This window comes from Notothenia rossii, assembly GCF_949606895.1.
Source record: "Notothenia rossii genome assembly, chromosome: 5".
Classification (NCBI taxonomy): Eukaryota; Metazoa; Chordata; class Actinopteri; order Perciformes; family Nototheniidae; genus Notothenia; species Notothenia rossii.
The window spans coordinates 7192910-7206856 of NC_136903.1; the positions used below are offsets into that span (position 1 = coordinate 7192910).

Consider the following 13947-nt stretch of genomic DNA (forward strand, 5'->3'; position numbering starts at 1 on the left):
TTCTGAAAGGAGACGTCACTTTGTGTTTAATACGTTTTCAAACAACAAGCACGAACTGAACAGATGAGTGACGCTTCCCCCTGTGATCTTAGATTAACAACTCAAATGGGCCATTATTAGCAGTCACTCTGCTTAATCCAGTGATAGATCAGCCTGTGTGTGTGTGTGTGTGTGTGTGTGTGTGTGTGTGTGTGTGTGTGTGTGTGTGTGTGTGTGTGTCAGCGCTGATGGCCACATCTGTCATGCTGAGCACCTCATCGCAACCCAATTAAAGATGAAAATCCATCCGGCGTGCAGATTGATACTTCAGGCTGCGACTAATGATTATTTTAATTAGAGCTGCTCTAATCGATATTTTCATATTAACAAAGCCGCAAATGAGTGTGTGGGGTGTGAGAGGAATGGCTCACAGTGACAGGTCTCATCTCGCCAGATCTGTTGTAATGTCTTTTAGCTCTTAGTTTTGGTTTTATAGCCCCCAAACTTTATTGATTTCATCAACCCGGCCTATAAAAGCAAAACAATCTACCAGCTCATCTCCAAACGACCCAAAGACTAAGTGTGTAGATGTAAAATCATACATAGGATAAAAGAGGCCCTGATTAATTACTGTACAAGTCACCAAAGCTTTATTTAACAAGTGAAGGTGAAGAGAGAAGATAACAAGCACAAAGTGACCTATGGAGGGTCAACATGATCAGATATGAAATAGAGTGTGACGATATACACATACATATGAGATAATAAGTAAAAACTGACAATTATTTTATGATCTATAATAAGCTGAGTTTTACCGAAGACACAGTTGAAATCTGAGCAGTGCAGCTTCTTCATAACGTTGGAAACATATTCTTACATTAAATGAGAAACAGAACAGCTTCAAACTAACGTTGCCTTTTAGTCTGTGGTTTGTGTTACTGTTGAGTTATAACACCTTAATGACCAGCTTTCCTGTTCATCTCTGACTTCCTGCAGAGGTCTTGAGGCTCATGTGGAAGTCCGTGGAGAAGATGAGGTGCTTCAGGAAACGCTCCATGTTCCCCTTCCTCGGCTTTCTCATCACCTTCCTCCTCTTCTTCAACCTCTACATGGACGACGGATACGTGCTGGTGAGACATTTTCTTTGTGCTTATTGTTCCATTTTTCATTCCGTCATTCGAGGTATTTTTTTTCTCAAGCCACTTTATATTCTACTACATTACATTTAAGACTGTTTTCAGATGTTCACATTTCCAATAATGTTGAGTTAGACTGTTGTTTAACAAAACTGACTGAACAATGATCAAAGTTCATCAACAGCCCATAGTGAGTCATAGACCTTATTTAATAGTTCAAAATTAGCTCAATTCCAGAGGAGCATTTTCAGATTTGACTGCTTTTAATTCAAACTAAGTGCATTTTCCTGTGTAGACTTAAATACTTTCATGCCTTAATGAATACTTTCATAATTTGCATATAAATAACCCTGTGACCTTAAGAAGGCTTTGTTTTTCTCCCATGCCTCCATGGTGAATCAAGAACAAAGAAAAGTCTTGATACATTTAAATAATTGGGGTGTTGCTTTTTCATCAGCAAAAATACATCAATAAGCTCTCACACAACTCAAGCAGTAAAATAATAATCCATCATCAAAGCACAAATGCAGGGTCACACCGGGTGAAACAAACTATCTTTGACTGTGTGTTCTTGTCATTTGTTTTTCAGGAGGCAGAGAAGAGACAGCTGGGAGAGACGCTGATGCATGCTGGGAACTCAGAGAGATACGTGCACACCTTCAGGGATCTGTCCAACTTCTCCGGGACCATCAACGTGACGTTTCGCTACCTCGCAGGAATCCCTCTGCCTCGCAAAAGTCAGTATTTCTACGGCAGATATTCTACTTCCTTTTGCCTGTATGTTCCCAACTAACTTAGAAAATACACAATACTCTTTATTTGATAAGTATTTCATTAACTCAAAGTGTCCACAAAGAGGCTACCATACCATGTGGTTAGTTTATATACATTTATGATCAGCATCATTCAAAAGTGAAACAAAAGCACGACACAAGGTACAACAGAAAGACACACTTTGAAAAAATGACACTTTTGAGAAATATAAACTAAAACATGAAGACAGATAATACAAAGACATATTTGAAAGAAAACATATGATCATAAAAGATGAAACACAGATGAGTTATACATAGAGGATTCAAATCAAATCCATGTTCAATTGTGGTATCGCCCAGCTTCACCTTTTGTTCACGTTTTTGTTTCAAAAGGAAGTAACTAAAGTCATGTTGATGTTCCCAGAGTATCTCACCATCGGTTTGTCGTCTGTGAAGAGGAAAAAGGGGAACTACCTCCTGGAGACGATCAAATCCATCTTCGATCAGTCCAGCTACGAGGAGCTGAAAGAGATCGTGGTGGTGGTCCACCTGGCAGACTTCGACCTGGCCTGGTGTGAGAACCTGGTGCAGGAGATCACCAGGAAGTTTGCACACCACATCATAGCGGGACGCCTGCTGGTGATCCAGGCCCCGGAGGAGTACTACCCCTCTCTGGACGGGCTGAAGAGGAACTACAACGACCCGGAGGACCGCGTCCGGTTCCGCTCCAAGCAGAACGTGGACTACGCTTTCCTCCTCAACTTCTGCACCAACCTGTCTCACTTCTACATGATGCTGGAGGACGACGTGCGCTGCTCCAGGAACTTCCTGACGGGGCTGAAGAAGGTGATCACCTCCAGAGAAGGGTCCTACTGGGTGATGCTGGAGTTCTCCAAGCTGGGCTACATCGGGAAGCTGTACCACTCCAGAGACCTGCCCCGCCTGGCTCACTTCCTGCTCATGTTCTACCAGGAGATGCCCTGCGACTGGCTGCTCATCCACTTCAGGGGTCTGCTGGCCCAGAAGGACGTGATCCGCTTCAAGCCCTCGCTGTTCCAGCACATGGGCTACTACTCGTCCTACAAAGGAGCGGAGAACAAGCTGAAGGACGACGACTTTGAGGAAGACTCCATCGACATTCCTGACAACCCTCCTGCCAGCCTTTACACAAACATCAACGTGTTTGAGAACTACGACGCCACCAAGGCTTACAGCACTGTGGACGAGTACTTCTGGGGGAAGCCACCGTGCACGGGGGATTTCTTTCTTATAATCTTTAACAAATCGACTAAAATCAGCAGGATTAAGATAGTGACGGGCACCGAGGACAGACAGCAGGACGTCCTTCACCACGGAGCGCTGGAGGTGGGACAGAAGTCTGTGGACACTAAGCAGGGCCGGCAGTGCACGTCCTACATCACGTTGGGTGAGTTTAAAGGCGGCAGCATCGAGGTCACCAACGTGGATCATAAGATCGGCTTCGACATCGAGTGTGTGCGGCTCGTTGTCACCGCCAGTCAGAAAGAGTGGCTCATCATCAGGACTATCAGCTTATGGACCACGCAGCCTGTGAGCCAGTTCATCAATTAACAGAGGGATGTTATCATCTGTATTGTACAGGATCGATTTGGGAGTTCATTTTGGACTACTTCTGAGATATTACGTTTATGGGATTCAAAGCAATCCATATTTTCTTGGGTTGTTCAGAGATCTGCTGTATAGCTGCTTTCCACCACCTGGTACGACTCGCCTTACCTCACAGTTACGTATCTTCCTCAGCAGAAACAAAACACTTTCTGAATCATTTAAACAAAAGGGGCGGGACATCTCTAAGCAGTTGACCAATCACAATAGAGTCGACCAGCCAACCAATCAGAGCAGACTGGGCTCTGGTTTCAGACAGAGGGTGAAAAGAGGTGCTGCAGCATGAGAAAAATAAAGAGCTTTTTTAACATTAAAGCATGAAGACATGTCCCTACATACTGATATACACCTGAACATCAGCAGGAGAGGACTCTTTAAAGTAGAGACACTACAAACATTAAAGCATGAAGACATGTCACAGTAGAGACACTACATACTGATATACACCTGAACATCAGCAGGAGAGGACTCTTTAAAGTAGAGACACTACATACTGATATACACCTGAACATCAGCAGGAGAGGACTCTTTAAAGTAGAGACACTACATACTGATATACACCTGAACATCAGCAGGAGAGGACTCTTTAAAGTAGAGACACTACATACTGATATACACCTGAACATCAGCAGGAGAGGACTCTTTAAAGTAGAGACACTACATACTGATATACACCTGAACATCAGCAGGAGAGGACTCTTTAAAATAGAGACACTACATACTGATATACACCTGAACATCAGCAGGAGAGGACTCTTTAAAGTCTAAAGTCCTGTGACCCGCCATTGACACTTCTCTCTGATATAAACAGACAATAAACCACTCTAATAGTGTCAAAGTCGGCCAAGTCATTGTGGAACTTTAGTCCATATCGGCTATAAAGCTAATTGACATGCTGATTGTAAAAATTGCCCAACTTGCGCATACACATTTCTAACATGAAACTTTGAGGTATTGAACATTTCCGGGTTCTCAGCAGGACTCTATGAGCCGCCAAATAGACTTTAATGGAAACCCAAACAGAGAAAGACGATGGAGCGTCCATGTGGTGGAAACGCAGCAAATGATGTTTCCTAGGGCTGTACCGAATGTGATGTTTTTAATGCAAAGCTTTTATTGAGGTGTCTGAAAGAAGCTCCAAATGTCTGTTGTCAATACTGTGTAGCAACACCCTGAAAATATTATGGAAAACAGAATTATTTGATTTTGTTATGCTGTATAAATGTAAATGATGTTGCAGTGAGATCGCTGTACCTTTAAAACAGGAAGGTGTTTCTCTTTTGTGTGCTGAGAGTTTTTTGAAGAGGGAGGGTGTGAATTATGTTTTTAAAGGCTTAACGCTAATTAATAGGATTGAAGAAGATTTACTTTAATAATACTAATATTAATAGTATAGCCGTATCTTTATCTGCAACTGGGCAGAAATACCTGGTTAGGACAGAAAGAATTGTCATTTGCTTCTTCAGATTATTTGGTACAGCCCTATTGTTTTAATGTATTAAATAATCTGTACAGTATGGAGCCTTTATACAAATGTACATTTTCCTAAATCTGTATATAAAACTGTTCTTACATGACTGCTTTCTTTATTTGTCAATTAGCACAAGGAAAAGCACGTAATGCAGCTGAAATGTGTCTCTTTGTATCTCACACGTCAGAGCTGGATCTGTCATAATAAAACTCCGCTGGAGCACATTTGAGGAATTTGGTTTAGGGCTGCACGATTTGGGGAAATAATCTAATTGCGATTTTTCTGACAGATATTGGGATTCGATTTGCGTTATTTGTTTTTAAGCGACCCAACGGAAGTTTATTGTAAAATGTGGACATATCTCCGGCTAGGAAGGTCGCATCAACGTGCTCCCGTCTCTAGCACCCCCGCAGCCCGAGCTACGAGTGAAAGAACTAAACTTACATGAAACTTCCGTTGGGTTGCTTTAAAGTCAAGCTTCAGTTTAAGATTCACCCTGTAATAGAAACATGTGATGGAGCATTACTAATTTCCTCAGATGGTTTCACCAAACCATCTAGGAGAGCTCCATTGGAAGCCATTTGGAAAGGGCAGGCACTTTCAAAAACACCTGGCAGGTGATTGGATCAATCTGTCTATCACCTTCTATCATGGGCCACTTCTGATTGGTTAACAATGGCTGGTACATGTGGAGCACAGCACTTCTGATTGGTGTGGATGACTGACACACAAGAAGAACAAAAAAAAGAATTGCAGGCTTTGCGATTTTGATAATTGCATTATTTCAAATCGCGATTTCGATTTAAAATCGATTAATTCTTCAGCCCTAATTTGGTTCCTTGCTCAGAGGCTCTTTGGCGGTCCCTCGGAGGCAAACTCTCTCCAGCTACCAGTCCACACTGCATACTGGGTCCTTATGTGAAATTGAACATTCAAATCGTTGCCCTTGACTCTTGTAAATGTGCTGTTTTCTTACTTTTTTACAACCTGGTTACAGATGTTTCAAATCAGTGATCAGAATTGTGTAATGCAGTGAAACTAAAATGTGTTTCACTTTGATTATCAGGACAATTTTAGGGAGTAGCCGCCTTTCACATGCTGTCTCTAAGTTCTAATGGAGGATGGCTCATTAGACGGTCTCCATGAGTAATTCTGTCAGGACTTGTGAGCAGCCGGAGGAGCTGAGCGCCACATTGAAGAAGTTTCTCTTGTTCAAAGGTGGGAGAACATGCTGAAGAAATCATTCATTTCTTCACGTACCTCTTTCTCAACAATCAACTGGCAACGTCCTTACAGTGACTACTTGATTTATTTATATAAAAGGAACGTAAATACTACCTGTATTTGATATAGCTTCACACTAATGTCTTCATTTTAAGGGAACTCTTAGACTTCACAGGTTTGAATATCACCAGCAGATTTTCTTTTGGTATAATGACAGAAGGTAATGGATCCTGTTGACGGAGGGGCGTTACGTAATTTGACCTCCTTCAAAAACACAGATTGTTGTGTTGTATACATAATTAGTATGGAATCAGACCATTTGAAGAACTTCTCTCTCCTAACTCATGTCTGTTTCTAACTTTAACTTCAGCTAATTTGTGTTTGGTATCCTTTGCTGCCATCTGCTGGTAAGATAATGTGTTTAAATGTAATACACTTTATATAATACAGTCTATGGCACACATGTCAAACTCAAGGCCCGGGGGCTAAATCAGGCCCGTGGTGGATTTAATTTCGGCCCGCAGGATAATTTTTAATCACTATTAGATCTGGCCCGCCGGTATATTGCACTCACACCTTCACTCCATCCTGAGGGTCTCCTCAGCTCAGAGCCTGAGCCCAAACATTGATGACCTTGCACCCAAGATGAGATGCCAAGTCTCTGAACTGCATCACAGAGCAGCACACTGAGTTTAATGGATGTTTCCTTCTGCACTTTTCATGGGAGTTGTGTTCACCTGATTTAAACAAAAATACATTAGGATACAAGTCAAAAATATTAGAGTGAAATATAAAAAAATATTACAAACGGCAAATAGCAGAAATGCATTCTTACCAGGATGAGAGCGGATGCTAGATCTGCCTGAAACTGTCTCCGGTTCAGGATCTCCTGCTTTGGCCTCTTTAGAGCGCTGCACTCCCACTTGTAGAGGAGACAGGCGTTGATCACAGCAAGGATGATGGTGTGCCAGAAGATGTACTCGTACCAGCGTCGGGACTTCATGGGGAACTTATATTTGTCCGTAAACGAGTCTAACAAATCCACACCTCCCATGTACCGGTACTTGTTGTACGTAGCCACAATGGAAGGCCTCTCAACTTCTACGTAGGTTTTGTTGCCGTTGAATGTTCTGCACAGGGTGTGGTCCAGCAAAGGATGACACAAGTGTGACCGCTCTGCTGTCATACCATTTGACAGCACAGATGTTGTGGTTGGCCTCCACTCGGATGTCAAAGCTTCCTCTCCCTTTTTTCTTCAACTCTTCTCCTCTTCAAGGTTGCAGTTTGACTAAGCGCACCTGCCTGGCTGTTCCCACATAATGAATCCCACGATCAAGGAGCTTCACTACCAATGGGACACAGGTGAAGTAGTTGTCTGCGTAGATCTTGTAGTTCTGACCTTCTGGAAGCGTGGAGGCAAGCTTCATCACAACATCACCTGACAATCCAAGTTCAGACTTGGCTCGTATCCCATCGACACTGCCTTGGTACACATCAGTTACAGATCATTCCAGAGACTACAGTTCTCACCCACTTTCTCCGTTTTGGATGGCATCACATCCTGCACACTGAATCGAGGACCTCTCTTTGCTGGTGGCATTCTGAAATGGATAAAGTCATTAATAAATATGTATCAATAATACATATGCTTATTATATTGTAATAGATTACCTGAAGGAATAGATAGGGTGGTGGGACAAGTGTTCATTCTGTTTGGCTTAGCCTATTATCATACTAAAAGGAATGCATGCACCCCCTTCCAGGTGTCCCGATGCAAGAAGTATCTGAATCCTATTTACATTGAACACTTGAGTCACACAATACTACCTGGCTTAGCCTATTATCATAATAAAAGGAATACCTACACCCACACATGCAGGTAAACCAGTTCAACAAATCACACAATGATGTCTGGCTAATGGTAACAGTCTAATTATCATACTAAAAGGGATACATCCAAGTGTCCCAACACATTTCAGAAACTGTTTCGGCCAGAACCAGAGTTAAAGGTATTTTTGCAACTAAGTAACTGATAAGATACAAGTAGAGTTTAAAATATTGCTACAGATATAATTTCACATACTTTTATCAGAAATAATGTATTAATTTATTCAATTCTGATCTTAATGTAAAATCTTAACAGAGGACACATTTAGAACTTAGTTATAGTGAATTATCAAAGACATGATATTTCTATTTGTGTTTTATTTCCATATGTGAACATATAAGAAGGGCGGGTTCCATGACAGGTGCTTATGCTATTTTGACTACCACACTGACCCAGTGTTGTAATATTACAACAAAGACATAAGCTGCTCAAAATACAATTCCATGAATTTATTCCACAAAAACGAAATGTACATGTTCTAGGCAGGACCTGGCTATAAACACATTTACTACCCAATAGCATTGTGAGGCTGAACAAAAGGACCTTTTGACTATGTAAATGTAGTCTTTAAAAAAACAAAACATTTACTGACTTTTTTAGGATAGCTTAAAGTAATGTTGTAAAATTACAACAGTGTTACAGGGTTAAGCAGTGCAATGCATTTAAACTCTAACCATTTTAATTCAAGTCGTTTCACTTTCAAGCATTTTCAGGAAGTTTACGAGCACATTTGTGCAACTTTTCAAACAGGAAATGTATTTGACTACTTCCCTTATTATTCCGCCTTTCAATGAGAAAAAGCCACCGTGCAATTTGATTTGATTGGAAACACACTCTTGCATTTGTGGAGAGATCATGTAGATGGGGGTGACTTAGCTGGCCCCGGGGCGGGTCTACCTGAATACACGCGCATCTCACCCATGATCTCACCGCATATAAAAGGAGGCCTCGCCTCCTGTCATACATTTGTCTTCAGCAAGTAAGAGAAAACAACTGAGTAAAGAGACGGATAAAGAAGGGAAATGGACTCACCATTACTGGAGCAACGACCCTGCCCTTCGTGCCCGGGCGTTATTGCAGGCGCCGACCTCCACCGCCGCTGTATCCGGTGCCTGGGGTCCGACCACGCTGTTGCCAACCTGGGCCTGCTTCCGGCCTGCAGCGCATGCCGTCTGATACATCGGCTCCGCCGCCGCCAGCGACTGGTGCAGTTCGGGGATTGTTACGTCTCGCCGGTGGAGGACCCAAAACTCGAGGTGGTGAGGATAGACGGACACGATGAGGGAGTGCTCTTCGTGTTCGCCATGCCAGCGGACCGGACGGGCCCGCCAGTCGGGGAGAGGGACGCTTCCGGCGACCGCCAGAAAGACCAGCAGCACAGGTCTACGCGGCAGGACTTCCCGGCGGTGATGACTATGGCGGCGGAGCGTGTAGGCTTACCGCTCCCCCCAGCGCTGCCACCAAGGGCGGTGAACCGCCTACTTCAGGGCTTCTACGGCCCTGCCGGTCCGGCGCAGCCGGCCTTCGTTTCGCCCCCCCTGCAAGACATCTGGCGGCGTGTGGAGGCAACGTGGCGACAGCCACTGAAAACGAAGGCTCCGGTGGAAACATGGGCTGGAATCCTCAGGGTGCAGGGCCACTCGGACACCGGTGTGCCCCCCCTGGATGCAAGTCTGGCGGGCCATCTGCTTCAGCAGGCAGCCGGGTGGGCAGAGGGGAGAAAGCCCCTGCCCCCGCTGCCGCGTGACCGTGAAATGCTCGAGCACCTGGATAAGATGTTCAAGCTCGGAGCGCAGATGGCGGCGGCGGCCAATAATCTTGGCGTGTTGGTAGTGTCGCTGATTACCCCTCAGCATGACACCCCCGCCCCCCCGCCTGAGGACGGGAGTGATTACTCGGACCGCTGCGTGGGCCAGATTAATAATCTGGTCCACGGTATGGCTACCGCAGCCGGCCGTGTGATGTCCCTGGCCACCGTGGCGTCGCGTCAAGTGTGGCTAGGTCTGACCACACTGGCAAGAAAGGACCGAGATTATCTCCTTGGGGCCCCCGTTTCCACGGAAGGGCTCTTCGGGTCGACATCCTCGGTCACCCAGCATTTCAGTCGCCTGGAGGAAGAGAGGGCGCAGCTCAGCCGCATGCTGCCGCTGGCTCGCCCTCAGGCCCCTCCTCAAGGGAGAGAGCGCCCGGTGGTGGTAAGGCGGAGAGAGAGGCGCCGGTACAGAGCCCCCGTTGCGCCCTCTGCCTCCGCGGTCCGTCCCGGAGAAACAGCCCAGTACCGGCACTCACAGGGACAGGCTGGCCGAACCCGACGGGCTCCGGCTCCGCCTCAGCGAAGGGGTGCTGGGTGGGGTGCACCGTCCTCCAGGAGCTGACCGGCGGCGGGAAGAAGCGTCCCATAATTATATAATGCTAATTTAGCAAATGGAACCAGTTTATCGCGTAATGCGTTTTGTTTTCATCATAGTTAGTTTCTATCAACCAAAGCTTACATTGTTTTAGATGTATTCTTTTTTGTTGAGTCAAATGTTAGTTAGTTGCAGTGGTGTAAATAATCAAGTACATTTACTCTAGTAGCCTACTGTAATTAAGTATACTTCTGAACTTAGTTTTTCTTTCAGTTTCATAATAAAACATGTTCACCCAACAGTTTATTTGTATTAATCTGTAGCTACACGGCCGACATGCAGAGAGAACACATCAGAGAAGAGGTATTGAGGTACTTGTACTTAACCGGCGGAGAGAGGTGCTTTCTCGAATCCCGCCTACTCCCTATTTGACCCCACTGTGTTGACACAATCGTCTTTTCATGGGAATAAAATAAATTGCTTGTATCCCAGTCAGAGTGTCTTTTCTTTCCAAGACTGTGAACGGAGACTGCCACATAATGCTGACCGCACAGATTCCCCACTCGCTGCCCAGGTGGTAACTCCAGTAAAGGAGGCAGCTAGTGGGCATGCGCGGGTGAGAGTGATAAACCGCAATATGCCGATACAGGGACATTATGGCCGGCGTAGCAGGGTTAGGAAACACCAGAGCCAGGGACGTCGGAACTATTTTCGGGGGGGGGGGGGTGCGGGATTTTTGCTGGGAGGGTCGGGGGGAAAACTCACACTATCAATGATTAACGAACTCGACACGTAGGCCTAATAGCCTAGGCCTATACATAACAGATATAGGCTACATAAACACACGCAGCATCTTAATTGTTACGAAAATGTATGAAACAAAATGAATTAATGAATTAATCAAGCCTTTATTAAGGAACATACTGTAGCCTAATAGGCGATAACATAGGCCTACAGCATTCAGAAAATCAACAGAATAATACAGCCTTTACGAACATAGGCCTAATGGAACATTCAGAAAAATAACGGTTTACTTTGCGCTCGTAAGGGCTTTTAAACTGTTCCAAAAGTAGACCTTCTCTCCGTTGTTCTGCTGATAAATTCTTTAAGCAGGGTCGAGACATCGCATTCATCGAGAAGGTCGTTATGCGCATTCATAATGGCCAAATGAGTGAGTCTCTCCTGCTTAATAGTATTGCGCAGCCACGTTTTCAACCTGCGCAACGCCGAGAACGAGCGCTCGGATGCCGCGACAGAAATGGGCAGAGCCAGACAGAGCTTTATGAGCCTCTCCGCTTCCGACAGCATGGAGCGGGATTGGGGCTGCAAGGTGTGCAGAATGGCCAATACATCCTGAATGGTTTTCACTTCTCGCCCCCTACACACGTCGCTCAGGATGTCCAGCTCAAGGCTTAGCTGCTCTCTTGAAAAGGAAGTCAGTTCCAGGGAACCCACATCCACTCGTTTCCCTTGGGCCGCCTGTAGAACTGCCTGCTCTCGCCCTGCAGCTACGCGGAGTCCTTCCTGGTCAAAGCGCCGCTCCACCTCTGTGCGCACCAAGTCCAGGGCCTCAAACAATTCCCTCTTCCACAGGCTTGGATATTCTTTAATAGTTAAATATAACAGTTAAACAACAACCAACAAATAGTTTCCATATGGGCTGCCTATTTAAGCTGGGTGGGTCAACCTTAAATTTTCAATTTAAATTCAAATTATGAATATGGTTTGTTTTGAAAGTAGGCCTATACGTTATTTAGTCAGTTGATACCGTTGTAATGAATTATTAATTGCAGGCTAATTTCGCAAATAAGCGTACATGGATGTAGTACATTATTATGAACTATGATATCGTTTTCTATGGATAGATCAAATCTGTCCACAAATGCTGGAGAGCACGCACGCTCTGTGTGCGTATTTGTTGCATTCTTTCAACATTACAGACCGATGAGCTTTATGATTAATTTTAAAATACTGTTGGCATTATTTATTTATTTATTTAGGCCTATTTATTTACCCTCGTTCTCCAACTCCCGTTCCTCCTCCTCCGCTGTATGGCGAAAACGCGCTGGGGTCTTGCTGGTGCGCACTGGATGAGGAGGCTTCAAGTTGTAGCGCTCTGTGTATTGTTTGGTCTTGGCCACAAGGTCAGCGAAGGTGTCATCTTGTCTGAGTGTGTTCAGTCGCTGGCAAAGAAGTTTGGCAGCTTCCATTGATCCAAGGGCTGTGACTTTGGTGCCTTGCAGTGACCGAGCCACGGATTCACATGGCGTAAACATGGTAACGCAGGCAAACAAACCAAAGACTGTGCGCGTAGTGGTGCCCTTTTTGAGCAATCCTGCCACTTTGGCACGCGTCTCCCCCTTGACAATCCTGTCACTCTCCAAGGTCCTAAATGTCTGCAGCATCTCTCCATAGCATGCCAGCAACCGTGACAGTGCCACAACTCTGACGCACCACCGAGTTGGGCACAGGGCAAGCAGGTTGATCACTTCTCCACATCCAAAAAGAGACTGGTATAACGTTTTTCTCTTTGCTGAATCATTAATCACAACTGTGACTTCCCGAACAAAGTTCAGTGTATCGGCAACAAGGCGCACTTCTTTTGCCACTTCTTGCAACACTAAATCCAGAGAGTGGTTTGCGCAGTGGACAAACAAGGAGTCAGGACATGTTTCCTTTAATCTTGCCTGCACTCCCTTGAACCTCCCTGACATGTTGCTGGCTCCATCAAAACAGTAGCCTTTCAGCTTCTCCAGCGGCAGATTTAGCCGAACAAGGACATCTTTAATGCACAGAAAAAGCATCTCGGCGGTTGTGTCTGGAGCGTTGTAAAAGCCCAGAAAGAAATTCTGGACTTCAAGATTGTCATCTGCAAATTGTATACTGCATGAGAACTGTTCTTTTCCACTGACGTCGGTGGTCCCATCAGCAGTTAAGCCGAAAAAAGGACTTTCGGATGCTTTGGCTCCGATTTTCCTCTGGATGTCATGGGCAAACAGCTCCAGAACTTCATTCTGGATGCTGCCCGACATCCAATTGTCCCTCCTCTTCATCCAGTTTTGCAGGTCAGGATCAGCGCGTACCCTCTCGACCACTAGCTGCCACAACACCCCATCCCGATTTGCAGCTCCTCTCAGAGGGAGTCCCTGGCGCCCCAGGAATCTCACGCTGCTGAAAACGAGCTCCAGCATTTTCCGGGCTGTTATTTGTTCTTTAGCAGCAGCCTCAGACAAAAGCGCATTAATTGGCGTAGTTTTCAATGCAGCCAATCTTTGAGTCGCATCTAAATGAATGCGTGTTTTCTCGTGGTCTCTGATTTTCTCCTTTGCTTTTCTCCAGTTTGAAAAGCCCGTATCTTTCAAAAACGGACTGTCAGCTTGTTCTGACCCGACCAACTTGCGCTTGACAGCTGACCTGCACACACCACACACAATGCCATCACTGACCGCGATGTATTCCAGCCACGGCCACTCTCTGAACCAGGCGGCCTTGCAGGAACGAG

The 13947-nt window shown here is 45.2% G+C and overlaps 3 protein-coding genes across 4 annotated transcripts; 1 reads left to right on the forward strand and 2 right to left on the reverse strand.

Moving 5' to 3' along the window:
* Window positions 1-678: 678 nt before the first annotated feature.
* LOC307041653 (alpha-1,3-mannosyl-glycoprotein 4-beta-N-acetylglucosaminyltransferase C-like) lies at window positions 679-3904 on the forward strand. The gene is made up of 3 exons (XM_079685107.1): window positions 679-1109; window positions 1705-1852; window positions 2295-3904. Exons 1-3 carry the CDS (start codon window positions 990-992, stop codon window positions 3458-3460), a joined length of 1434 nt encoding a protein of 477 aa, XP_079541233.1. The 5' UTR covers window positions 679-989; the 3' UTR covers window positions 3461-3904.
* On the reverse strand, window positions 2817-9269 carry LOC307041654 (piggyBac transposable element-derived protein 3-like). 2 transcript variants are annotated; one of them, XR_013808837.1, is made up of 4 exons: window positions 9130-9269; window positions 7045-7810; window positions 6786-6946; window positions 2851-2949 (listed from the first exon to the last, which is right to left on the reverse strand). XR_013808837.1 is itself a non-coding variant. In XM_079685108.1 (3 exons), exons 2-3 carry the CDS (start codon window positions 7393-7395, stop codon window positions 2941-2943), a joined length of 360 nt encoding a protein of 119 aa, XP_079541234.1. In that variant the 5' UTR covers window positions 7396-7810; window positions 9130-9269; the 3' UTR covers window positions 2817-2940. The 2 variants fall into 2 exon arrangements, 1 of the variants encoding a protein (XP_079541234.1); XM_079685108.1 differs by lacking the exon at window positions 6786-6946 and having other exon boundaries at window positions 2817-2949.
* A 2229-nt stretch (window positions 9270-11498) lies between these two features.
* LOC307041272 (zinc finger MYM-type protein 1-like) lies at window positions 11499-13636 on the reverse strand (the record flags this gene model as incomplete). Its single annotated transcript, XM_079684580.1, has 2 exons — window positions 11499-12049; window positions 12460-13636. The coding sequence occupies 2 exons, from the start codon at window positions 13634-13636 to the stop codon at window positions 11499-11501; spliced, it is 1728 nt and encodes a 575-aa protein (XP_079540706.1).
* Window positions 13637-13947: the final 311 nt, after the last annotated feature.